Source organism: Anser anser (assembly GCF_964211835.1).
Source record: "Anser anser genome assembly, chromosome: 4".
NCBI lineage: Eukaryota > Metazoa > Chordata > Aves > Anseriformes > Anatidae > Anser > Anser anser.
In genome coordinates, this window is record NC_139724.1 from 70094458 (window position 1) to 70120326 (window position 25869).

Sequence of the window (25869 nt, forward strand, 5' to 3'; positions counted from 1 at the left end):
CTTTGATATTTCTACCCGAGCTTTCTAACATCTGTACAGGTATAAGACAGGGATCCTAGCTGGGGCAGATGCAAGTATCTCCTGCTGTACAGGATTAAAAGAAGGCATGGATTTTTCTCAGGCTGTGCAGAAGTGCTGCCCAAGTGTCTTGGTTAACAATCATTGCAGGCTTGTATTCTACCAGAAAATATGGGAGCCTTGTCAAGAATCTTATCTTAGCCTACGCTTTTCCTAGGGGAACTTTTCAGTAACACTTGGGATTGATTCTCTAATGCCCAGAAGAATAAAATGCTGACCTCCTATGGCATTCAGGAACCATGATGAGAACTGAGGCTTTCAAATGATGAATACTGGGGCTTGGTTCGAGGAAGGCAAATGCAGAAGGTGAGTTCTTATGGATATTCAACTATTCCCCTCCCCAAATAGGGTATGGCTGGAGAAAGCAGGACCAGTCAGCAGTCTGACTGCTCTGTGAGGGTCTACATTGTTAAATTCTATTTTATTTCTTTGGTCTGAATCCGTATTTATAAACACTCTGTGTTTACCCTTATAATAAAGCATCATTGCTGCTACATCACAAGGCCGCAGTGCCCTTCCTAGGGCACATAAGCTGCAGCAAGGGATTAGGGAATAGGCAGTCTTCTGGAGTCTGGCTGGAAATGTTGCTGGACCCATGCACACGAGGGAGAAATAGTCTGGGGCAGCAGGGAGGGCCGCCTGTGAGCCTGTGCATGGACTTCTCTCCATGATGATTGCACTTGAGAACTCCCAATCCGTCACAAAGCGTCAAAAACACCATCACCTCTGAAAGGGAACAAGGTTAAGTGAATTGCCAAGGTCACTCGGGAGCCTGAGCAGTAATACAAGCTTCTGAACCCTTACTGTCTTGCAAAATGACCAAATTGCTGTCTCTCAACATGGGTTTTAAGTTTAACGCTCACTACAAGAAGCTAGAGCTGCAAACAGCCATAGTTGTTTTTTTTGCACCGACTGATAATAAAACCAAACATAAAATATTATGAATAAACATTTTTTCATGAAGTGCTTGTAAAACTTGTTTTGCAAAATTGTTTTCTATGTTTCTGTGCATGTTCAAGATTTGCACTGCCACAGTTTGGCTGTGTTAATCTTTAACTAGCCTACACAGCACATGGGCTGATCGGGTAGACGGCTCTGGAGGGAAGAGGACGGAAAATACAGCCATAAGGAAGGAAAAATGTGTAGGAGTTCAGTTTACAAACCAGTCAAACCAACCCATGGGCTATAAATCAAGATGAAGTTAATGTGTCTTACTTCAAGAAGGCCCCGAGCATTGAAAAAACGAAGTCTGACTGAACTAATGAGACTGATTTGAACATAATGAAAGAGAAATTTGGTGTTGGTGTGACAGCAGAGCATCGCCAGGAGCAGCCTTTGTGAGATCTGTTCTATTGCAGACATGCTGGTTTGATTCTTGGCATCACCGAGTGAGGGATGTTCATGCAAGGAAGCGGATCCCAAATCATACATTTCTGGAGCTGTCAGGAGCTGGATACTTGGAGCTACCTCTGAAGTGAAGCAGCTGCTTTTTGTTGTTGCTTCGGATTATGGGAAGAAGAGTAGGGCTCTGTGCCAGCCTGCCTGGCTCCCCCAAATGCTTACAAGCTCCCCTTTTGGCACTCTGGTCAAGATTTTATGCTCTCGAGGGGGATGGCACATGAAAACAAGTAATACTCAGACTGCTCTAAGATCCATTATTATTGCAGCAACAACCAGAACCTAAGGGGAAGAACAGCGGTCACCTACACATCCTTCCTTGTGATGCTTCCCTGCCAGACTGAACTGCTCCTTGCCTGGGGTTGGGTGATTCCAGGTCTTCCCTCATCCCGCACCTCCACTGCTCCTTTGTCAGCAAACCCATACTAACAGGCCCACGAGAGAAAAGCCAGGACCAGGCAACAAATACACTGCTCAGCTGCCAGCCTGCACACCCTGGTGACACTGCTCGGTCTGGCCTCTTTTCTGACCTAAGTATATTGCTTACATGTAATTGGTTCGGTGACTACCAAATTCTGGTGTTGTATCATGCCCTCTGGACACCATTTTGCCCCAACACAGCTGTAAAGGCACAGAAGGGTGAGATCAGCCCTACACTCAAAAGAGAGTCTGTGACTCAATCAGGATCCGCATACGGCAACACCAAACAGAATTCGTAAGTTGTACAGATTTCCCAGATTGCTGCCCCACTGTTTAATTCACGTACCACAGCTGTCAATACTGATTTGCAGCTGCCTTGGTCAGTGTGCACAGTGCTGGGAAGAACCTATTGTAAATGGACTTTTTTTTTTTTCATCTTTTCCTGCCGTCACTTGGACATATATCTCCAAACATGACCTCCAGGGCCTTCTTATCTTTGCAGAGGAGTAGCGTGCGTTACCTCTCACGAGGACTTCTACAATCGTACCTTATCCCAGCTGGTCACATAGACTCAGGAGTTTGCTCCAGGCTTGCTTAGCCATCTCTCTGCTACTGCATACGCATTGGAAAGCATTTCATAGCCCACTCAGCTCCTGCTCTCAACCACCTCATAAATCCACCCTCCATCCCAAACGCTGAGACGCGCGCCAGACCTTACAACCTGGGGTTGCTTTCTCTTAAGCATACTCTCAGCTCTCCTTTAGGCAGCAGGGTGAACAGCCAGATTTCCAGGAACTCAGATAAAATGCTGCTACAAGAGTTGTCATATCAGGAGCTGCGGGATTTCGAGCGCTCTGGAAACCTCAGCCTCTTTTTTTGGGCCTTCTGGATCCAGAGCTGTTTTATTAATCTGGGCCTCGCTGGCTGCGGTATCACTCGAGACGATGTATTTCAAACAAATGTCTGCTTTCCCCTCCAGCATTCAGAAAGGAATGCCAGTGACCCTGAACTCAGGCTGTAAAATACTGTGAGCTGGGATGCTTTTCAGAGCTCTCATATCTTTACAAGTGAGGGCCAGTTTATGGCTCTCCTGAACGGAAAGGCTTGGCAGACATATACAGAAGTGGGCACTGCATCTGGGTCATCATATGAGAAACAGCAGGGTGAAGTTTACTGAAATAAATAAATAAATACATATATATACTCTTTGTGCACAGCTGATTTTATATTACTGGTAGTCTGCTTTGATATTACATCATTATTAAGTAACCGCTCTGCCAATTTTATCTAACTGTGATCCCTTATGTCACCAAGGCAAATTAATTTTCAGGAACATATTGAATACATGGAAGAAGGGAAAAATGTTTTATACACTGTTCTTTGTTTCTTTTCTTCTTTCTTAGTCTCAAGGAAATACTCCTCATTAAAATGCAGTGATATTTTGCCTGTCTTCTTGGCTGAAATTAATTAATTAATTTAAATTAAATTCTTTGAGAATTGTATATTCACCAAAGTTTTAACTTTCAAATTATTTTTTTAATTGTTTAGTCCTAATTTTGTCCTTATTATGCATCTGATGATATTCCAATCATGAAAGGATTTTGAAAAAATACGCTCAGCTTGTTATATAATGAAAGCTAGAAGAAAATAAACACACGTGAAGATGTTTAGCATCGGATCCTCTCAGTTTTCTAAAGTTCCGAGTCTTCTGAATTTCCATTGAAGTTGTTGAAAAAAAATCTGTGAAAAATCAGATCATGAATGGCTAGTGATGAGTTTGTAGCTAATAAATACGTTTGTTTGTGGCTAATGACAAAACTAATGTTTAGATGTATTCTAGAAGATCTGAAAAACCTACTTGAAAAGGTGAGCTTTCATTAAGGTTTCTGTTGTTTTGAAATTCCATTTTACATTTTATTCCTTATATGTCTTTGTCCCGTGAGCACTACAGACACGTAACTATGGTATAGTTACCTTTATATTCCAAATGAATCTTAAAGGCCTGCACAGAACGGACTTCATGATGAAGAAAGTCGGGACTATGATCACTTTCCAGTTCTGCTTCTCACTTAATCACCAACATGAATCTCCTCACTTAAGCACCAACACTTCCACCACCATCTGTGTTTTAGGAGGAAGCTCTGAATCCCACCATAGCCTAGGAAAATGCTCCAGACTGAATCCCAGTTTCACCAGGATGTTTAATGGCAATCATGGGAAAAGCCTCCAAATGCAGGTGAGTGCCAAGAGTTTGGGTGCATCCCTTGCACTGAAAGACCAGTTGGTTTAAGAATCACCGTAAATCCCAGCCTCGGCACTCGGCTCTTTCACAGTCTTGTACATCCGACTCATCCCACATATCCCTAGCCTGGATGTGGAAGTCACAGTGCACCTCACATCTCAGCCCTAAACTCCCTGAGCCAGACGGGATCTATCTGATGGCATAGCTGCTCTCCCCTGCTGCTCTGGGATGCTGCAAGACCGCTGCTTAATGGTGCGGATGTCAAAGGCCATGTTAGCACTTAGACAAATAGTGAAAAACATCAATTGATCAACTTAACCTGCCTCTGAGCAGTCACTTTGTGCAAACGGCATGGGAGGGTGGAGGGGGGTCACACTTAGTGCTTCTCAGTCCTTTCTAAATTCAGTCTACTCAATACAAATGGTGCTTGTAGGGTTTATTTTTAACCTCCAGGCCTGTGAACTCAGGCTGGGAAACAAGTAAAGCCAAGTCTTCACTAGAAATAGTTACACCAGGCAAATGACCTTACTTGCACATGTAGCTGTGTAACCAGTGCAGCCCATGAAGGCACCCAGAGTGCTGCCCTCACTATATATTTGTGTTAAGGGAGAGCTTCATGCCTGATCAGCAGCTGAGACAGCACGGCAGACACCGTACAAGCAGCAGAGTAGTCCCGAGCCCAAAGCACTTTCACAATAAACAGGCTGGGAGGAATGGCTATCAGATCAATTTGCACGCTGGTTGTTTAACACGGGTTCCTCACAAGTAGGGTTTCTGCCATAAGTGGCTTTGGCTCTTCAGATATCCACGAGGCGAGATTTCTGGGGGATGCAGCCGGCTGTGGGTGGGCAGCAGAGGCTCCAGGGCTCTCTCAAAGGGCTGGGATGCTGCTCTTCCTTGTCCTGGCTGCCTCTCACTGCCAGGCCAATTCTCTCCCCCATCCCACCTGGGGACGGGGAGCCAGCGGCTGGGTGGTGCTCAGCTGCCTGCTGGGGCTAAACCACGACATGAATCAGTTTGGAAGATAGCGAGCCACCGAGCATATCTGACACCGTTAGGTAGTGAGTGGTTAAAGCCCCGAGGTAGTACAATATTACTTGTCTCCCCTAACGTCAGCAGAACTGACATGAGTGGCAAGCAAAGCCACTAAATAAGAAAACGCCAGCCTGACAGCCATTTTTCAGAGTAAACCTGCCCTTTATCTCACCCAAACAAAAGTGTGCATAATGTTTTTCACAGTCCCAGGACAACCATAATAGTTGCTGGCAGCAGATCTACTTTTATCATTATCAAGAGCCTTGTGATTATGTGTTGTTATTGCTTCCTGTTGAGACTGTTACAGTGAAAACCATTTGTGGAAAATTAAAATGAATAAAAGCTTAAAAACACGGTATCACGTTTTGCTGTTATCCCTTAAGGAACAAAATTAAACTATCTAGGTAGTGGAGAAAGCTAAGGGTTCTTGTAAATAGGGACATTGATTTGCCAGGGTCTTTACATCTAACAAACGTGCTTTATCCTCGACAATTTACCCTGTTTGCATCGAGGAGAGCTCGGTCATCATTTAAGCACAGAACCAGGTACACCTCCTAGCAAAGAAACCCACGCTGGGCTGAAGCACGTCCACCTGAGAAAGGCTTGCCTATAGGGCAGCCTGATCCTTTGGCAGCCTCTGGCACAGACTAGAGAAGCACCAACTGGAGTAGAAAAAGCTCAGAGAAGTGTTATTAGATGCGTATCATCTGGGCCAACCTTCCTGACTTCCTTTTATCATCTGGGCCAACCTTCCTGACTTTTATTCCTCCATCAGAGCAAATCTCTGGGGAAGGATCTAGCAGGTACACCCCATACCACAGAGCCTGGAAAGGCATGTGCCTTCTGAAGGTCCAAGGCCACCAAAATTCATGTCAGCGATAGAAATCCACAAGCAAGCACTAAAATCTAGAAGGTCTTTCCATTTACGTCTCGTTCAGGACTGATCACCAAACTGCCTATAGGATGAAGGGAAATTTTAGGAGTGACTTTCTCCTTCCCAGTCTCAAGGGATTAAACTTGCTGAGGCTGCGAAATGACGGAGACATTTTCATTTCTTCTCATTTTTACATCACTGATCTCACAGAGGATGACATTGGCTATATGTTCCTTATCCTCAGTTCGCAGGGATCCTGCAGGGGAGTCTCAAGACAAAAGTTATCAGTAGATAAAAGAGGGCCTCTCTACAGATTTCACTGTGTTTAGCAAGCATGGGTAAATGAATATTTTATTGTAACACAAAACCCAACTAAGATCTAGGAGAGAGACCGCCAGCAGGAAATGTCAGAACAACACGAAACACTGTGCAACACCTGCTTTACACTGCCATTAACTCCACTGGCTGCACAGGGTGGTCCTCCTGATTTCCAGGGGTGGACGTGACAGGAGAACTCAGCCCAGAAAACCTTCTGTGTGTGAACCGTGGAAAAGGGAACAACTGCCAGCAGCTGGCCAAAAGGGAGAAACGCAAAAGAAGCACAGCCAAGAAGCCAGGTTAAGGAGAGGAGAGGACTCTACAGAGCCACAAATCACAAGAAGGCAGCATAAAAATGCCTCGTTAATATCCACTTTCTGGAGCAGGCAGGACAGCGCAGGGCTCTGCATGAAATACTGACGGTGACACTGAATGCTGCTGCAGGGGTCTAGGCGGGGGGGAGCTGGTCTATAGTGGGATTTGTGCCGGAGCAATTTTTGTATTATTATTGAAATACGTGAATCTTGACCATCGGGTGACACCAGGTGCCCTCCTCCTGCAAACTGCTGCCTGTGATAGGAAAGCTATGAGCCCTGATTGCTTCTGAGCGAAACTTTACAGGCTTTAGAAAAAGGGAATGTGAGTTTCATTCAACTGATTGGAAAGTGGGGCACACAGGGATTACAGGTGTTCCCGAAATTGCTCTGGATGCTCAGCTGGCTTCTGATGAGCCTTAAAGGTGATTCTGTGAGCCCTACCTTAGTGAGTGAGGAACAGCAGCTGCTATTCCCCACTGAATTGTCACGGTGATTTTAAGGCAGAGAAAAATTTTGTTTCCTATGGAGAGAATTGCTACAGAGAGTGTTTTTGGCCTCTTTCTCTGTGTTAGTCTTATGCAAGAACTTCACTTCAACTCTAATTTTTCTTTGAATAGATTTTGTGAGGCTGCAGGCTGACCCGAAAGCCCTCAGCAAGCAGAAGAAAAATGCTCGTGCCAACAGCTCTGTGATAGCCTGCGGCAGCTCAGCAGTGCACTGAGCAGCCAGAGCATCTGAGTGCCAGTTTGGGAGCCCATTGCTGCTCATCTGCACTGCCTAATTGGCAGAAAGGCTGTAATTGCTACAAGTCAACAGCACCGAGAGTTCAACATAGAAATCAAAGAGGGGGGCAAATTAGACGACTGTACATGGCAGGTACACGCTTCTAGCAAGAGACCCAAAGGCTGTGCACCTTTCAGAAGGAGAACTATAAAGCAAATTCCTAACATGTGCATAACCTCCAGCATGCAAATGCACCGGCCTCAGAAAATACTGATGAGCAGGGAAATTGTCATGAATTTAAATATCTCGCAGTGTCGTGGCATAGAAGGGGAGCTTTACATAGTTAGGTTAGGAAGCGAGAAGCATTCGCTTTCTTGTGTAAAGAATTTATGAGACATATCTAGGCCTTTAAGACCAGACATAATTCCTTACTGCTTAAAAGAGGAAAGCAGGTTTCCAGCTCTGATGTATCTCCATTTGCAAGGAGCGGTGGGACTGAAAGACAAAAGAAAAAGACCTGAGTGGTTTTTTTATGAACAACTAAAGGAAAGGCAGCATTAGTACTGCTTTCATACTGATACCTCTCTAAACTGTTTTGTCACAGTACTGTTCCACCTGGCACCCAGAGCTGCCACCCCACCTATGTGCTGTTATGGTATGGATTGACCTTGGTGTATGGCCACCAGTGCACGGTCACCTTGGAAAAGTCATTAGGCATCCTTGGAAAATAGGATATTTCAGGTTCACCCAAGAAATCGTGGTCTCTTCAAAGAGTACTGAAAGCCTTTCTTGGCTGTTCAGTATTTTGGGGTTGGCTTTTCCTTGCTCTTCACTCTGTTGCCCCGCCGAATGTAAAGAATTATGACTCTGGTGCAATCCCATTCTACTGCCATTGATGTGAGCACCCCTCAGCAGCAGCCAGGCCCACTCTGTGAATTCAGCTCCAACCTCTGCAAGTGAAACAGCAGCCTACAGGCTGATGGCCGAGAGACATGTTCAGGCCTTCTGACTTAGCCGTCAGGCAGTGACTGTGGCACGTTAACCCCTCTACTCTTCCTTTTTCTAACTAACGATACCTAAACTTTCAGAAACACCTCCCAGTGAAGCGCACAAGACACATCCAAGGTTTACTTCTTTTGATTCACGTAACCCAACTACATGGCGCTCTGCCTAGGCTCTCACACATTTCCTCTGCAGCATCATCTTGTTTCCCACTTCTCTGCAGACTCACAGAAGAGCAGCCAAAACATGAGAGCAGAGCGGCTTCAAAGCAGTAGTGCCAGCCTGCCCTATAAATAATGCATGGAGATCTTTTGTAGTGGTGAATTTCGCTTCTGAATCGTAAATAGTGTTATCTTTCCCATTCCTGCCTTCTGCTGCAGCCTTCCCCGTAACCCTCGTAGAAATAAAGTTATGTAAACAGCAGATTTGAAGCTCTTTTTTTTTTTTTTTTTCTAGGAGTTCGGCTACCCACTGAATGGCTCGTACTACTCATTGACTTCACAGGAGAGTGGTTCTCCTTTTCCAGGGAGCAGAGAGCTGGGGAGCTGCTGCTCAAAGGAGAAGAGGCCTTGAATTGCAACAGTGCTGCAGTGCTCAGTGAGACAGGACATTAAATACCGTTTTTATAAGTAAACAGGGTTGTGTCCAAGAAAAGCCTGACCTTGACCATCCATTTTTTCCACTTCAGAGAGGAAAAGAAAAAAAAAAAAAGAAAAAGGCTTCAAATACTGGCAAGCCAAGGGTAGAAATTCTAAGATCAAATCAGATATTTTCCTATAAGCCAAAATCTAATTACCTCTGACTGCTGACTTACAGATAAGGCGCTAAGCCAGTACACTGAGGTGTGAATAATTGCCTGAGATACATGTGAGTGCAGTTCTCTTCCTTAAAACAAACACAAAAGTGTAAGACTTGTAAATTTAAGAGATATTGGCACATTACTTTGTTTGCTTTGCTCACGGAGACAGAGAGCCTGCTGAAAGTATCATTCCAGCTAGGAAAAAAAGTGATTACTTCAGGAGTTCAAATGTGGGGTTGAATGTTGCACTTGCGTGGCTGAAAGGTCCCCGGAATGAAAGGAACACACAGCTCATCGTAAAGCCTGAATTGTGGCTCGGTGCGTTTATAATTGTACCAGGCGTGCTAATGGCCCTGAAGCAGACATTAAGTGCCTGAGAAAGCACCCATGCCTTCTGCAGAAAAACATAAACAGATACTAAAAGCAAGGGCGATAATAGGTTTAAAAATAATGCCCTGCAGACCTCCACCAGCTGAGTAATATTTATATAGATGCCTGCCAGACACAAAAGCACCCAGAGGAGTACTTACTGTCACCTCCTCCTAGCCACCACTTTGGTCTTTGGCTCTCTGAGACGGAGCACAGAGGAAACAATGCACTTGGCCTCTCAGAAGTCCACAGAGATCACTGTTGACCAAAGGGATCCACTTTTTGCTCTTCTCACCCTCTGTTCTGCCTTGAGAGGCTAAGCTTGACTTGGTCACCCTCGCCTCAGAGGAACTGGGACACCAAGCTCTGAACTAGGCCCTGCAGTTGTATCCGTATTTTTGGATCTCAGCAGCAGAGGGCTACTGTGATCGAGTACCCCAGTTCTCAGATGGAGCCATTCCTGACTCATGTTTGTTTTCCACAAGGGCAATAAACAGAAGGGAAGCACTGTAGCAACCCAACCTTTCTGACTAAATAAGCACTACATTTCCCAACAGTTAAGATGTACCAGCATATAAGATGCAGATCCTCTCCACCATTAACCATCTTCCTCCTCTTTCTCAGGTTGTTGCAAAGCAACATCTCAGGGTAAGAGATGCTCTGAATTGCTGACCCCTTTTTTCCTTCCTTCTGCTTCTGCAGAGACAGCGTTGGCCATGGAGGGGGCAGGACGGAGAGCCCAGAGTGGCAATTGCTGGCTGCTGTGCTCTGGTGGCGTCCCCATGGCTCTTGGAGTGGCCTTCTGCCTCCGTCACTTCCAGTGCTGGGAGCTGTGGCAACATGGGGACAGCACACTGGTGGTCTCTGTATCCTTTCTTCTCCACCTCCCTGGATTTTTATGTGTCCCAGGCTGTCACCACCCCCCTGTGCAGTGGGCATCCGACTTCAGGTGCAGCCGCTGAGATACCATGGCTACGTACACCAGCGATGTGGTTGATAAATCATGGCTGCATAATGTCTTAAAGGACTGGCCTTCACTAGCCTCATCACTGCTGTTCTGTTCCCCAGCAAAGCATGTGTTCTTAGTGACTTCTGGCATTTTCACCACCTGGTATTTTGTCCTCTGAAAACTGGGCTCTCCCCACCTATCCCAGGAACAGGTTGACGGCTGGGTCACCTCGGTACAACTGCTTGCAGCACTTCCCTCCTCTGACATTTCTATTCCCTCTCAACCACGCTGGATCATTAAGGGGCCTGTTACATAGATCATTAATTATTATTTATGCAGAAACTCAATTGAACACTTTGAACTTGAAAAATTATGTTCCTAGCTGAAAAGTTTTCTTTTTCAGGTTCCTGACACACTTGTCAGTAAGTTGAGCAGACTCACGTCACTTCCTTGCTGGACGTCCATTTGTGCCCTCCAGCTCAGTCCTCACCACCACTGTTAGCCTCTTCTTAGGAAGAAATGTCAAAGAATAATAAAAGCTAATTATTGGAATTGTGGAAAAATTATATAAGATAAGCTTCCCTTTTTAATGATATAAACCTTCATTATCACATGCAGCTGTGCTTTCCTCAGGCATTTTCTAGCAGTGACTCTTTTAGGCACCAAAGAAGAAAGCTCCAAAGCACTGTGATTGAAACTGTGCCAAACCTTATTGACAAGGAAGCATCAAGGCTTTGGAGGGATATGGAAGAGAAGCCAATAGAGAAAGAGCTACATTATATATAAAAATACACTATAGAAAATACCCAAAGGGAAAAAGTAACTAGACTTGAACAAGTGTGACAAAGACACTTCAGCCTCAGTGCTTATATTTCTGTTGAAATCTGTTGTGGAGAACTGATCAGGAGGCTGAAATCAATGAAAGACAACAATTCACAGGTTTCACACAGCGATGATCCTCTGTGAATCACTTGGATGGATGGGAAAGATGTGGCTGCTCACTTTCTGTTAGAAATTAGTAAGAACTGGGTTTTCAGACTCCCTAAGGGACTTACAGAAATGAATGCTAAATTCACTGTCATAAAAACTCAATCTGGAACTGCATAAAGTTAACAGATGCATGGAAACAAAGTAATTGTCAGCAAATGGGAAATTTTAGCCTGGAAATCTGTACCTACAAAGCAGGCAGACAGCAGGCAGGTAAAGGAAAAACTTGGAGGTCCAAATGTACTCAATACAATGACACCAAAAAAAATAAAAACAATAACAACAACAAAACCACTGCAAAACAAAAATAAACCATTCTGTGTCTGACAACTGCATTTCTACAATCAAACCTCAAGCCCTTCTCACATAGTTCAAATTCTTGAGCGATCTTACAAGTGCTTAAGTTTGGGGCAGTCGCATGTGTCTGTGCTTTGGCTAGAAGCTCCTAATGTTTCAGGTGCCTAGTTCCTACAAGGAGCTTACTCAGTTATGATTATCTGAAAAACAAGGTGAAGGTGTTCATTCGTATTCACAGTGCAGTTTAATCCTTACCAGAAGAACACTCCCAGCATCCCAAAACAGTGCATAAAATGGTAATTGCCTGGTCATGATTTTTGAGACACTAAAGAAAATAAATGGCTGAAATTCTAGCAAAGTTACAAATGCCACCATTTTAACTTGCAATAATATAGAGAGTAATTGCTACCCAGGAAGATTCATCTGCTTAATAAAACTTAAATGCCACTGTAATCTGCTTGAATCCTGTCTTCCCTATCCATGATCTTTTCAGTGCCCTAGAAGTGAACCCTTGTAAGGAGACCCTAAGGAATGTTTGAATTGAACCTCTATGACATCTGCAGGCTGAGACAGCTGAACTCCTCACCACAGCTTTTCCAGCCTCAGTTTCCAATGCCGCACTCTGAGTCTTGGGGGAGTCAGCCCTCCCTGCCCCTTCATACTTCCTCATGCAATCTTTGTGGACAAATTTGGGCTGCCGAGCAGAGTAGCATCTGCTCATCTCTTCAGTTATCAAAGTTCATATGAATGAATTTAAAATTATTTAAATTCTTCACCCCCAAATTTATCCAAGTTAGATCCAACACTGCTTTTCTAAATCTTCTTTGCAAAAATTGTCCCCATGGAATGGGCTGGAGTCTTTCTGTTTCCCACATACTTTTCCCAGCCACAGCATTACCTTTATCAGCTGGGCCTTCAGGATAGCTACAGGGGCCTATCAGTGAAAATCCCTCAGACTCACAGCAGAGTCCTGATGGGGTTCCCAGCTTATCACACGGGCAGACTGAGCCACCCTTTAAGTTCCTCTGGCTCTTCTTCCGTGGGACACCCCACAGCAAAGAGGAGCTGTTCTGCAACTTCAGCTGGCCCACTGTAGTTCAGTGACAGTGTAAAATGAAGTGTCCCAAGACGCTGTTTTTAAGTGGGAAAAAGCTGCTGGAAGCCACATTCAAATCTCCTTTCCTGTTCTTGTTAGTGCCCATATTGTAAAGTCCCAAACAATTGTTCTTGAAATGCTGTTTGCAAAAATAGCATTTGGATAGTTTGCACGCTACATTTCCATCTGGAACAGATCTTTTTTTCAACAGTTTGAAACACATGGATATTTAATGGAACCAACTGTCATGGCTTGAATAATGGCATCATTGAATAGAGAGCAAAGCTCACTAAGTGATTAATCCCAAAGAGCACTGAGCCCTCCAGGTCCAATTCTGCAAAGCTGTTAAGCATGGATGTACGTTGTTTTAAGCAAGCTGCTATTGCAGCACCTTGCAAGATTTATTGTTAGTACTCCAAAGGCACATATCGATTACTGGAATGTGCAGAACTGAAACAGTCAGAAAGCGTATCTAGAGTATTACATCTGGAGCAGTGTATTTCAGTTCACTGTTCCATCCACTTTACCAATACAATCTCGCTCCTGTTGTACCTGTTCATCAGTATTCCATGCACAGCTATCCTGTCTTGTTTTTCAGTCAAAACCTGTTAAAACATCTCAGAATTTAATTGATTCTAAGATCACACTGAAGTCCATTGAGCTCCACAACCACATCCTTGGGAAACATTTGATAAGCCATCTGCGCGTACAAACACAGTATCTGCTTTTCTTTATCAGGCACAACAAAACACAGTTCAACAGTCTCCAAGTCTACATCCAAATATAATGAATGACTGGACGTAGATGCAACTTTTGCCTGATTGACCAGACCGAATTCATCAGTAGCTGAACTCTGAGAAAGTCGATAGAGTTCTGTGACTACAGACTGCAGGGGTCTCTGTAGTAGCAAAAGACTTTTCATGCTTTATCTACTCTAACAACTAAAAGCAATGCATCACATAGCTCTCTGGACTTATAAGCTTTTCAGATTTAAAACAATTTCTGTGGTATTTGGTACTGTAGTTTCTAGCTAGCATTATTTAAAGTTTAAAAAATGACACTAAAAGAACAAAATGCATGTATTTATTTCAACTTGTTCCTTTTATAAAAGTCCCATGATTTCTTCCACAGTGCACAGTGCACTCCTGGATTTGGCAGTACATATAACCTGACAAATTCTGTTACTGACAGCGAGGCCGTAACATGGCTGTTCCCATATGATTTAATCACAGTCATGCTAATGAGATAATATAGTACCAAACTGCATTTTACATCTGTTCCTTCCTTGCAAACAAACAATACAGCAGCGTCACGCTGGAATCATCCCAAACTGTGCAATGTGGCTATCTCGAGATGAGAGGTGGCTTTGAGCAATCACTGTCAAATACTACAAGGCTGGGGTTTTATGAAAGGCTGCTGGAAGCCAGCTCTGGCCAGGGCTATACCCTTCTTAAGGGGCCAAACCCAGGTACCTCAGGCATAAAATCAACTTGGGGGCCCCTTTTCCACGGAATATGAAGCCTGCATATCCTTTCCTCCCATTATCACACTGGTGCTGCCTCACAGAAACAACAGAAGTAGGCACAGTTGTTGGTTTCTTTCTAGTTCTTAAGGTACGTACAACCCTTTGTCACTGTGCTCGAGCACAAATAGAAGGCCAGGTCCTCGGCATGCTGACAGCATACGGGTCTTCCACCCTGAAATTCCGCCCGCTGGCAGCCATTTTGTCCCCACGTGCAGCTCTCAGGGCCTACAAAATGGCGCCTTGTCTGGGGCACACAAAGTGGTGCCCTGGGTACACAGGTCACAGGCTGTGAATTTCCCTCCTCTTTTCTGTCTGTTTTCGGTGCTGAGCTCGCAGATCAGACTGGTCTGCAGATTAGCAGCCTGTACAGACAGCCTGTCTCTAATAATTTCCTTCTCTCTGAACTACTGAACTCTTCACTGCTTTGTCAACTGCTGCCTCCTGTCTACCCTCACCCTCTTCAGTTCAGACACTGAATCTCAATTTACACTTAAAATATCATTATCATTGGCATGATTCTATTAATATACAGTAACAATACACAGATAACTGCAAATTGTGTTTCCAGGTTATGCTTTAAATATTTGTTCTGTTTTAATCACTACATTTCTTATTCTGTTCCAAGCAGGTGAGCACTACCATCATGAGTGCTGCATTGATTCTTTCACCACCCCAAATTCGTATCTACCATATCTATCCATTCTCTGAGACATGGTATGGAGTAGTGATGACAAACAAGCATGTTCCTGGCACCTGCAGCTTCATTGGGAAAGAAACAAATAATTGGCAAAATACTGATGAGACCGTGCCACCACCTCAGCAACTTCAGCAAGGAATATGCAGACTGACAACAAGATGGCAACCGAAGAAGAAGCCCACACTTTGTGTGAGATAGGCTGGAGGGGACTGAAGCTTCATTTACAGAATTAAGGGCCTTCTGGCTTCCCATTCCCTGCTTCATGAAATGTAGTTAAGTTTGGATCATAAGAACTACAAAAACTCTGTCTTTCAAAAGAGTTGTTTCCAGGGTGAACAACCAAACTGGCCCTTAAAGGGAAGGATGAGCACATCTGCAGCCTGCAGGCTGTTCAGACTTGAGGCCAAAGCAACCTGTTTTCGTAGACTGGCATTCTGACCTGCACAAATCCTCATCTTGTCTGCTAGTACAAGAAGCTATAAAATGGGATTAAAAACCACTCTGCTTTTCCTAAAAATGTTTGCCTCATCATTGTTCTGCTCGTCAATTCTAGACATCCAGCGTTGGAAGGCTGGCAGTCTTCAGCTGGGTATTACTCTTTGTCTTGTGCTTTGGCAAACTTAATCTGTGTCATATTTGAGGCATGCATATGTGTATTCAAAGAAGTGCGGAATACAGTCAGTATCAACTGAGATTTTGGGTTCTGAGTTTTTCTTAGCGGATTCATGTATACCTTGACATGCCTCTGAAGTGGTCAGGCAGTTGGATTCAGTCTTTGTAGGTCTTCCAACTGAACTATTCATGCCTCTGTGTGCTACAGGGGCAGCAGCACCTACACCAGTTACAGCCTTCTGCTCTCCATGGTCAACACACAACCAAGCCACACTATGCCAGACAGCCTAACAAGCATCTCCCCTGCCAGGATTACAGGCATCCATGCCATTAGGTTTTCCTCGAGAGAGGTGCTGGCTACTCATCTTCCCAGGCATTATGTGCAGCCCACAAATCACTTTGTCAGTGAAGCTCTTCTCAACAGAGCTGGTCAGTCACCCAGGCAGAAGCTGGTTGCTTTTTTCAGGTTGGCAAGAACTGGGAGGAGTATGTTAGTGTCCAGAGGACCAGCTGTTTGCCAGCAGTGTCCAGAAAAGCTCATGCCCGCTTATTCCAAACTCTGAATTTGATGATAAAATTCCTGGCCTGATGTATGTGAGGTATCTGGTGGCCCTCCATGTATAAACTGCAAATCTAAATGGCAACTAACCTTGAGGAGGCAATACAAAAACTTGCTCACATGTCATGTACAATTAAAGTTTTAAATGGACAAGGTATAAATCTGACCTCACTTGAAAGGGAAAGTAGCAAAATGCATTTTTCCTAAGTTCACCATGTTTGTCTTTCCAGCTTTTAGCTACTAGTCTGATTTTTTTCCCAAGTGTTGCATGTTTGCACTTGTACTTGGAGAGCTGGCCAAGGTCCAATACCCATTAAATCCATTGCGGGCCTTCATTTACTTCCAAGTCCAGATCTCTCAACAACTGTTTAAATGTGACTAATTCAAACTCCATCACAATAAATTGTTTGAGCTATATAACTGTATGTATGGGAAACAGCTAATTATCTGCAATAAAGAATGTTTTAAATTTTGCAAGTGTTCTTTTTTTTTTTCTTTTTTTTTTTTTTCCATAGCAATGAAACATACTGGAGTCCCTATAACCCATTCTTCAGAATTATTTCACGAAGACAAAATCAATTATTCAATGCATTATTTGGCAAGTACTTGTTCTATTGCAGACAATATACAGCAGTCTAGTTACTATAGCTCATGTTAAGACATACTAAATCTAGTCTCTAAACAGAGATTTATAACCTTCTTCCTTTGCAAATATTCATAGAATAATCTGTATATTTCTTCACTGTTGCCCATCTTGGTATTGAAACTTACTCATGGTTGCTCAGGAAAAGGAAATATGAGCAGCACATTAAAACAGTTCTGGAAGATGTATTAGGAATCTGGACCATAATTTGAGGGAAAGGTTTTTAGTTACCAAATAGGAAAATCATTGATTTTATAAAATGACTTAAACGAGTAACACTCACCTCTTTTTTTTTTTTAATCCAGTTTAAATCGTTCAAATATCAGCCAAACAACAGTTAGACACTAATTATTTGTATCTTTGACACAAGAAGTCATACAGGGCTATAATGTCTAAAGATTTACATTTTCATCTAAAGATGTACATTGTTTTAAGTACATTGACAATGATTTTAGTATTTTCATCTACAAAATATGCTTACTTTTAATACATCTGCAGGTGAGACACAGTGCTCAGCAATCCTATTATAAAAATAGTTATTCCTCCACTGATGAATCTGGAGGGCAGAGATAGCAAAGGAAACGTAGCCCGTATCCCAAAGAACCTAACTGGCAAAGATGAATCAGAGCTCAAGAATTCCTGTTTTCTAAATTCTTCAGGTCTATACTATACTTAACTGCTACCAGTGAGCTTTTTTTTGTTTTGTTTTACAGTCTGCTATACATTCAACTCCCACATACACCTGAGTAGTGAAATACAGGCTCAGTTTCTAGAGCAACCAAAAAGAAGAGGAATTAATCATCAGAAAAGATAGGCTCGTTATAATCTGACTAATGTGGATTTGCAAACAATGTATAGATCCATAGTTTCACCTCACCTTCTTAATTTATTTCTATGGAACGAAATCTGGTATAACAAGAATTTGTCCTCTCGAGAGGTGTCAGTTTCCATCTATAATGTATGAAGTAGTACAAGCAGGTTGCTGTATCAAGAGCTAGAAGAAACATCCAGGCTCAGTAACTAGTGCTGCAGACAGCATCTATCTTTAGTATTTTCATGCTTTTAAGATGATTAAATACCTTCTGCACCACTACAAAATGGCTAGACTTCTATTTGTTATTTCACCTAGTCAATACTTAAACAAAAGATAACATTTCATCTTGAAGCCAGCTCTTGATCAGCTTGAGAAACGTGATGTTATAGCATCAAAATTCTTTAGAATTCAGCTTAGTGATGTAGGGACAGGGCACAGGGGCTTTGCTCTCCCCAGGAAAATCTTTTACGTTGCAGTAAGAGGACTGTACATAATCCAAACAGCAGAATAAACACACTGAGTAAATGAAGTACTGTGTTGGTGTGAAACAGGCCTGAGTCACCTTTGTGCTTTCCAGTGAGTTCATGAAGAATCCCATGTGGGCATATATGAGTCGAATTTGTGCCACAATGTTGAGGGAACAGCTCTGATAATGATTTCAGCATAAACAGAAACATATGGAGTTCAAAGAAAGCATTCACACAAGCCAGACTGAACAAAAAGTCCATCGTTTACTGGGGACTTAATCTGCCAAGAGATATTGCATGGAAAGCATAAGGATGGATGTAGCGAACTGAAGCTTTAACAATGGGTATTAATGAACATCATCATTGATGGTAATTCTTTTTATCTACTAGGGACGGGGCTGTGTTTACACACAGACCAAGCAACTACTTGTGGTTCCTCATTGTATAAAGCTCCATCATGGATGGTTGCTCTGTGTTGCAAATGCTCCTTTTGTTTTTGCCTTTCTTCTCCATCATCTTTGAGCTCAGCAGTCAACTGGGCCTGATATTTCAGGGATCCAGTTATCTTTCATTTGCCATCCACCTTAGGGATGGAGCATGCAATACAGGCTTGAGAAGATTGGGCTCTGGATGGACTGGATGGACTGTGGGTGCAGGGACCTCAAAAGAAAGAACCTGGTAGTTTGTTTTCCTCCTTTGTACAGGTACCTCCTGTCCCGCACAAGATCTAAGTTTACCATGTGCTTCAGGCCCCCCCGGAATAACGAGAATGATTAAGTGGTTTTCTAACAGCCTTCTTATGTTTCTCATTCCTCCCCTCTGAAGTTAAGGGAAGAAAGTTCATAACTTCAGGTTCTTCTCTGGACATTTACATTACACAACATAAGCACCTAAGTTTGTCTGCACTGGGTTAGACCAAAGGTCTTTCCAGGGGAGCAAAAATAAAAATAAATATTTTATACATGTTATACATATATATACTTGCTGCTGATATTATTTTTCCACCTCTAGATAACTTTTGCCACCAATGACACCGTTTAAGTGACTGCTGCCTTTTTTTCTTGGCTAATTAGAGCACCTGCAAATTAGTTTCCCCTAAAGATTCAAACTGGCAAGTACAAATTAGCAAAGGATGTTTCTAGATCTTCTGTATTTTCTTTGGAATGGACACAGCACAAAGCCTGCCTGACATTTCCTATGTTTTGAATAACTCCAGCTGAGGAGCACCGGGGTTATTCGCAACCACCTCTTCCACCTGCGTTACGCTGCACAGATCTCAAAAGCAGGTTCTGGAAAGCTTGCAAAATGCACATGCCATGCTCGATGAGAGTGGGGTGAATAAGCCCTTTTGTTGCACCAATGTGCTCCCCATTCCACTGATTTGCCAGGAACTCAGCCAGGCTGCAGAAGGCAGGTATCCCTTTTCCCCTCCACATTTGCTCCCCTTTTCTCTCTCCCACTGAGTTCTTGCCTGGGGAAGGACTAAGCAGAACATTGTTGTAGGGGAGGGGTCTCCCTTCTTCTCTGCCAGGAGAAGCAAAGGCAAACGTTCTGTCTTGTGCTACTTCCAAAGTAAAAAAAATAAAATAAAGTAAAAAAATCCTTTTTTTATTTTATGTTTCTCTCTCTGCCTCAGGAAAGACACAACAGCCGCAGAGATTTTCTTCTTTTAAATTACCTTTGAACTATTCTGGAATTCCTGTTAGCCTCCGTCAGCACAGCAAGTGTTTTCTCTCAGCAGGGTGAGAACTGTCTTCTGGTAGCAAACAAACAGAATCACCGGCCCCCTGCACAAGTCTCACAGCTGCAGGAAGAGGTCTCCTCTCTGAGCTCCAGCCTGGAGCTGACATGGCTGGTCTTCAGGAAAATACCTACACAGTTCATAACTATTGCTTAGAAAGTGGGGAATGTGTATTGGATGCTCAGATTACCCAGGAGTTACCTACAGACCAGTTCTGATAGAAGTATATGATTTCTAAATATGAGATTTCCAACTGGAGGGGGGGATTCCATGGGGCTTTCAGAGTATTTCAGAGAAACATATGGGCAAGGAACATCAGCCCATATACTTGCCAGATTCAGCTAATCATACTATTTACCCTTGATGTCACCTAAAAAGGATCTTCATTACAAGCAGGCTGAATTGTGTTCCTGTTTTTCAGAACAAAATCCAGAGACATGTCTTCACAGAGTTATCCCGAGACTCAGCTCGAAATGACTACCTTAGAAAACACACGGAGTTACACCCAAAGAACGTTGTAGCTAAGGTGTGAGAAGTTGTGGAGATGCATTACGAGGATTTATCCCACATCTTGCCTACCCAGAGATAGCATCGTGTTAACATGATCATATTTCTCCTCTTCTAGGGAGAATTTAACTGTACGTCTTTACAGCCTACCATTTTCACTCCACCTTGTGTACAAATGCTCTGTGCCCAAGGCTACCTGCAGCAGCACTGCACCAAAAGAAAAGAAGACAGCTTGGTTTCAAAAGGTCATGAAAATTGCCTTGGCTTCACAGCAAAATGATACTTTAAGTGTTATGAAGCAAAGAAGACTTTCTGATTTAAGACCTACTGCAATTAAATCCTTTGGTAAAATACAGTTTCTTCCAGCAAATGGGGTTCTGAATTTAAGTTAACTTCATGAGCAATAATAACTTAAATCTATCTAGCTCAATTTTTTCTTCATGCTACCATATTAATTACAAGGAGCTTTATCATAACCATCATGTACAGAGTATGGAGTCCTTAGAAAGCTCACAAAAATCATTGCAGTACTTTTAATTTCAAATAAGAGTGAGTTCAATTTTAAACTTCATTAAATAGGAATACATTCATAAATTGAGCCCAAATACAAGATTTATTGATTTTTTTAATTCAAAACAACACTTTTGCCTGATTTTTCCACCTTATTAAAGAGCTGATATTTTTTGCTAAGTGAGTGCTATCATGTTCCAAATAAGAAACAAAGTACACCAGATAGTGCAATACATCTTGCCTTTTTATTTGTTAGACAAAGAGGAGTACATATAGTCAGTGCCGAAACTTGCAATGTCACTCTGATCCTTTTGGGAGCCAGAGAACATCCACTCATCACTCATTCCACCTTTTTTTATCATAATAAGCTGCGTATATCAAAAGTTATCTGTGAGCAAACTTTTTTTCTAAATGAAAACACAGCCAAAGAAAAGTGTTTGCTAATAGGACTTTGCAAGATTCTTTAAGTGACCAGCAGAATAAGCATGTTCAGTAACAACACAAAACCATAGACATGCTGCTGTTCCCCAAAGGTGAGCTGTGCTGGAATTCTGCCTCCTACAAAAAGTCAACTCATGATCAGTGCATTGCTTAGGTTCAAATCTAGATGGGAGTAAAGCAACCTAAGGTTGGTGTTTCGCAAAGCAGTTGTGTTATGCCTATCAATTTATCTGTAAAATAAGACGCAGTCTGTGCTGAAAGCCTCTGTTGGTTCCCATCAGTCAGTTACCAGTGCTGCAGTGGAGTGTGATGCTATGAGAAGCAATGTGTTGCTGTGTCGTGATGTTTCTTTTTTACACAGTCTAGGTCCTGATGACCTATAAAGGGTTTTTCTAGAATACTACAAAGGACAAAGTAAATTTCCTACTTGAAATGCAGGTGCAAGGAAGCTTTTCCCTGATGAAAAACACAAGCCTTTCAAACAACTTTGGCAGAGTGTACGGTAATACATTCCTTTGTGTTGCTGAGGGTGACTGCACACAAAATAATAAGTTGGCAGTGGCTCGCAGTTCCCTATGCCTGCAGTGGTGGGATAAAATGGAAGAGAAGAGGTTTGGAAACATTCAGAGGTTACTAGCTACTGTCATAACTTACTGAGCTGCCTGACAGCAAAATATCAGCCACGTATGGGAAGATGGACATTTTAATAAAGGCTGGTAAAATAACTTTGAATTCCACTGTTGTTGATACTGCTTCCATACTCTTGCTTGTATAAAATTTCTAGTCTGTACATAGATGCTCTAGCTGATCTACTGATCTCTACTAATTACACTTTGGGGAGGGTATTTGAAGTCCTATGAAAAATCTATAATCTACAAAAACTTTCCACTGGGGACATCTTCTGTTCTCTCCACCCTATCCCCCCAAAAAAGGAAAAATGAAAAACAAGGAGAAAGGGACTGCTATTCTTTTTCAAAGACTAACAAGGCGCAATCTTGTCTGCTACTACTACTACACCACCTATTTTTTTCTGTCCTCTCTCGTCTCCCACTGATTGCAGCAGGCATATTAATAGTATCAGCACTGTAACCCATCGCTAGGCAGTGAAATTCATCCCTGTGTAAAGTCCATGCAAGAGCTATGGACCATTTTGCTGGAGCCTAAATATTTTAAAAATACCGTTTGCAGGAGGCTCCTGGGTGTGCAGGCGTTTGGCAGGCTGTCTGCCAAAACTCTCTGCAGAGGCCAGCGAGAGTGGTTCAGCCCAGTATGTGATTTGCTTAATGAAAGACACTTCTCCAGAAGATTTTGGCAGACACAATCGGTTCAACTGCCAGGCGGTATTCATGTGATTATAAATGTTAGCGATCACATTAGATACTTAATAAATCCCTCCAAAAAGATCACAGCTACTGGGTGGCTTTGAAGAAATTAACGTTGGGATGCAGATTACCGTGCTTGCTGTGCACTGGACCATTGATACAATTGGGAACAAATTCCTTCCCTGGGCTGCCAAGCTGTCAGTGACAGCTATTAATTTCTACATAAAACCATGACTGCTTGTTTGCAAATTTTTAGCTAAGCATCGTTGTGAAGTAGCTTCCTTTTCATGTTGGGGACACATTCTAACAGAAATATATGAAGGAATGTGACTCCACTGAGTTTCACAGATCTGTGATGATTTACATGGACTGAGGGGTTGGCCTGACAGTCTAAGGGCAATTTTTGGCTTGAAATAGCAAAAAAGTGAGATGGTGTCCTTGCATAAAACCCATGAGTGAGATGCTGGCACTATTTTCTTCTTTTGACATTTCAGCAGATGCAATATCACATACAGTACTGATAAAACACATTAAAGCAAAAATGATCTAACTGAGCTGTACCTGTTTGGATAAAAATTATTTTTCTTGTGGTGTGGCACAACTTGCACTCTGTATCTTCCTGTAATTTATTGAACAGCATTTTAAAAATTAATAAATGTCCATTGGCCGAATCCCAGTGCCCATTTCAGAGTATTGCAGGAAAGCAATCACACAGGCCTCTCTTCTCTGCTCTCAGGAGGAGGGATTCTGTCTGAAAAAAAAAATAAAAAATAAAAAATAAAATAAAATGAATATATCACTTTAAAATAGCATATAATTGATTCGACCTAATCCCTCTGCACAGCTGTAGTCAAGGTGCTGTGCTGAGTGAAAAATCATAGTTATTAATGCTGGTTTCCATCCAGAAAAAAAGTGATACAAAATATGTATATTCAGAACTAAGAGGCATGGAGAGTGTTTTTGTAATCTGAATGTTTTCATTTTCATAGTTAACTTCCAGGGACTAGGCTGTCAAAATTATTAGTGTGTCCTTTATAAATGCTGAGCAAAAATTCCACTTTCAGCTGCACTGGTCTTAATTCCTTCTCAGTGATTGATGGTTTCCTGTTGACGATGTCTTCAGTACTGTATAATTTAATTGCACCAGATAGCATGTGCTAAGGAGCCAGTTGTGCTCTCAGTTACACTGCTGTTTCTCCAGAGTAACTCTGGGTTCAGTCCAGCTGCCAGTCTAACCTTGTTGTCTGCAACTCGCAATCTTTCAGAGCAGAACTAGACCTTAATTTGTGGCTCCTGTTTCATCCTGAGTTAGTTTGCTGACAGTTGTAAGTATAAGTACAGTGTAAATATAGTATAAGTACAGTATAAGTGTTAAAGACTTATTACCAACTCCATTTGGAGCCATGCCTCCAGAACCCCATCAAAAGCTTAAAAACCATTCCCTATATACATTATTTAAAATTACTTGCTCTTGGTTTTGGAGTGTCTTAGTGGAAAAACATTTCCAAGCTTTTTTTCCTTTTTTTTTTTTTTTAAATCTGTATCCAGGAAAAAAACAATTTCAGATCCTCAAAGATGAGACTTAGATCTTTTATGGGTCCTGGTCTCACTTTTAGGGGAACAATGGTCGAGTTTCCCAAGCGGCACCATCATTTCAGAAGCTGAGTCTCTTGCAAGACTCAGAATAAAATTGATGGTGCAAGCAACTCACTTTAGCAAGTGCAATCGTGACTGAAGAGAAACTTCCTCCTGAGTACGATTTGTGGTTTTCAACCTGTGGTCTGCGGTCCCTTAAGTATTTTGTAGACTAACTTTGAAGAGTTTCTTGAGAAAAAAATAAAATAAAATCCAGGCTTAAATTCAGGCAAAAAAAAAGGCAAAATGGGTTTTCCATCTGCACTGGAAAAGAAAAAAAAAAAAAAAAGAAGGAAGAAATAAAATACAAAAGCCTGAAACCTGCTTGTTAACAAAAGATGAAAGAGCTCTGTGAAACATGAGGTCTTCAGTCTGCCAGTGTTCCCCTTGCATGACACCTCCTGACAAATTAAAGATGGCAAAGGCCCAGCTAATGAAGACACCCGGTTCCCATAGGAGTCGCTGGGCACTTCTAAAGAGGCGGGCAGAGGCTGTTTGAGAGCTGCTTTTCCCTCCCCTCTGCAGCCCTCTATCCTTTCCAACCCAAACTTTTGACATCCGCCTTTGCTTTAAAGAGGAACTTGTTCACTTTCCTTGTCTGCTTTCACTTACCGGCTTAGTGCAAAGGCAGGCGTTATTAAACGCTGCTCCCCGGGCGTACGGAGTGATCCTGGATGAGTGAATGCTCTCATTGTTGGGGCCCGGTAGAAACAGAATCACCTTAACGTCACGCAGGCTTACTGGCTTTCACCATAATGCCAGCAAGCTGTCACTGTTGCCCCAGACCCTGCCTAGGCATCACTCATGCCAATTTACAGGCAGGAAGAGCAGCTCTGGGACCACTCAACTGTGAACTGAAGGACTTTGAGAGAGAAGCATCATTTACCAAAATTAATTGTGGCCCTGTTGGCATTGGCTTAGGGAGTCTCGGATAGAACTCTCCTCCGTGAGGTTTGCCTTTGGAACAAGAAATTTAAAGACTCGGGAGTTGTTAAATGAAGTTATTTTTATATAAAACTCGAGAAGGTAAAGTTGGTCAGCATCAGCCAAGCAGCAGCAGTTCAGTAAGGATACGGAGGCTGTGCCTTTCAGAGAATGGAAAGCCACAATGTGCCACTTATAGAGCCTTGGCCACTTCATTTCCCTTTAGAATCTCTGCACCATTTAGTAATTTATATTTAAATATCTCTTCTAGAAAGGTCTTTGGAGTCTCAGTCCAAAGGCAGGAAAAGATGGAAAATAACATACCCTTTCTTTACTAGCAATATTAAACTTACAGTTGTCAAAGGGAGGGTGATGCTCCGGATAACTGGTTCTGTTTTTTTTCTTGATGGACTATTCCCGTACCCCTTGTTTGGTTGTACTGACAGCTGTCTGAACCAGAGCTTTGTCATCTCAGGCCTGTCCAGGTCTTTGCAGAATGAGCAGTTTATGAGTTCATGAGCAGCTCTGGGACCACCTTCTCCCTCTACACTTTGCCTAGCCTCTTACC

At 42.6% G+C, this 25869-nt stretch overlaps 1 protein-coding gene across 3 annotated transcripts in view; it reads right to left on the minus strand.

The window, feature by feature from the left end:
• Nucleotides 1-21202: 21202 nt before the first annotated feature.
• The window catches only part of NICOL1 (NELL2 interacting cell ontogeny regulator 1), a 52507-nt gene continuing 47840 nt past the window's right edge, over nt 21203-25869 (minus strand). For all 3 annotated transcript variants that reach the window (XM_083835237.1, XM_083835238.1, XM_083835236.1), the window contains one exon: nt 21203-23493. In XM_083835237.1, coding sequence (XP_083691363.1) covers nt 23428-23493 — 66 coding nt within the window. In that variant the 3' untranslated portion in view covers nt 21203-23427. The remainder of the gene's footprint in view (nt 23494-25869) is intronic.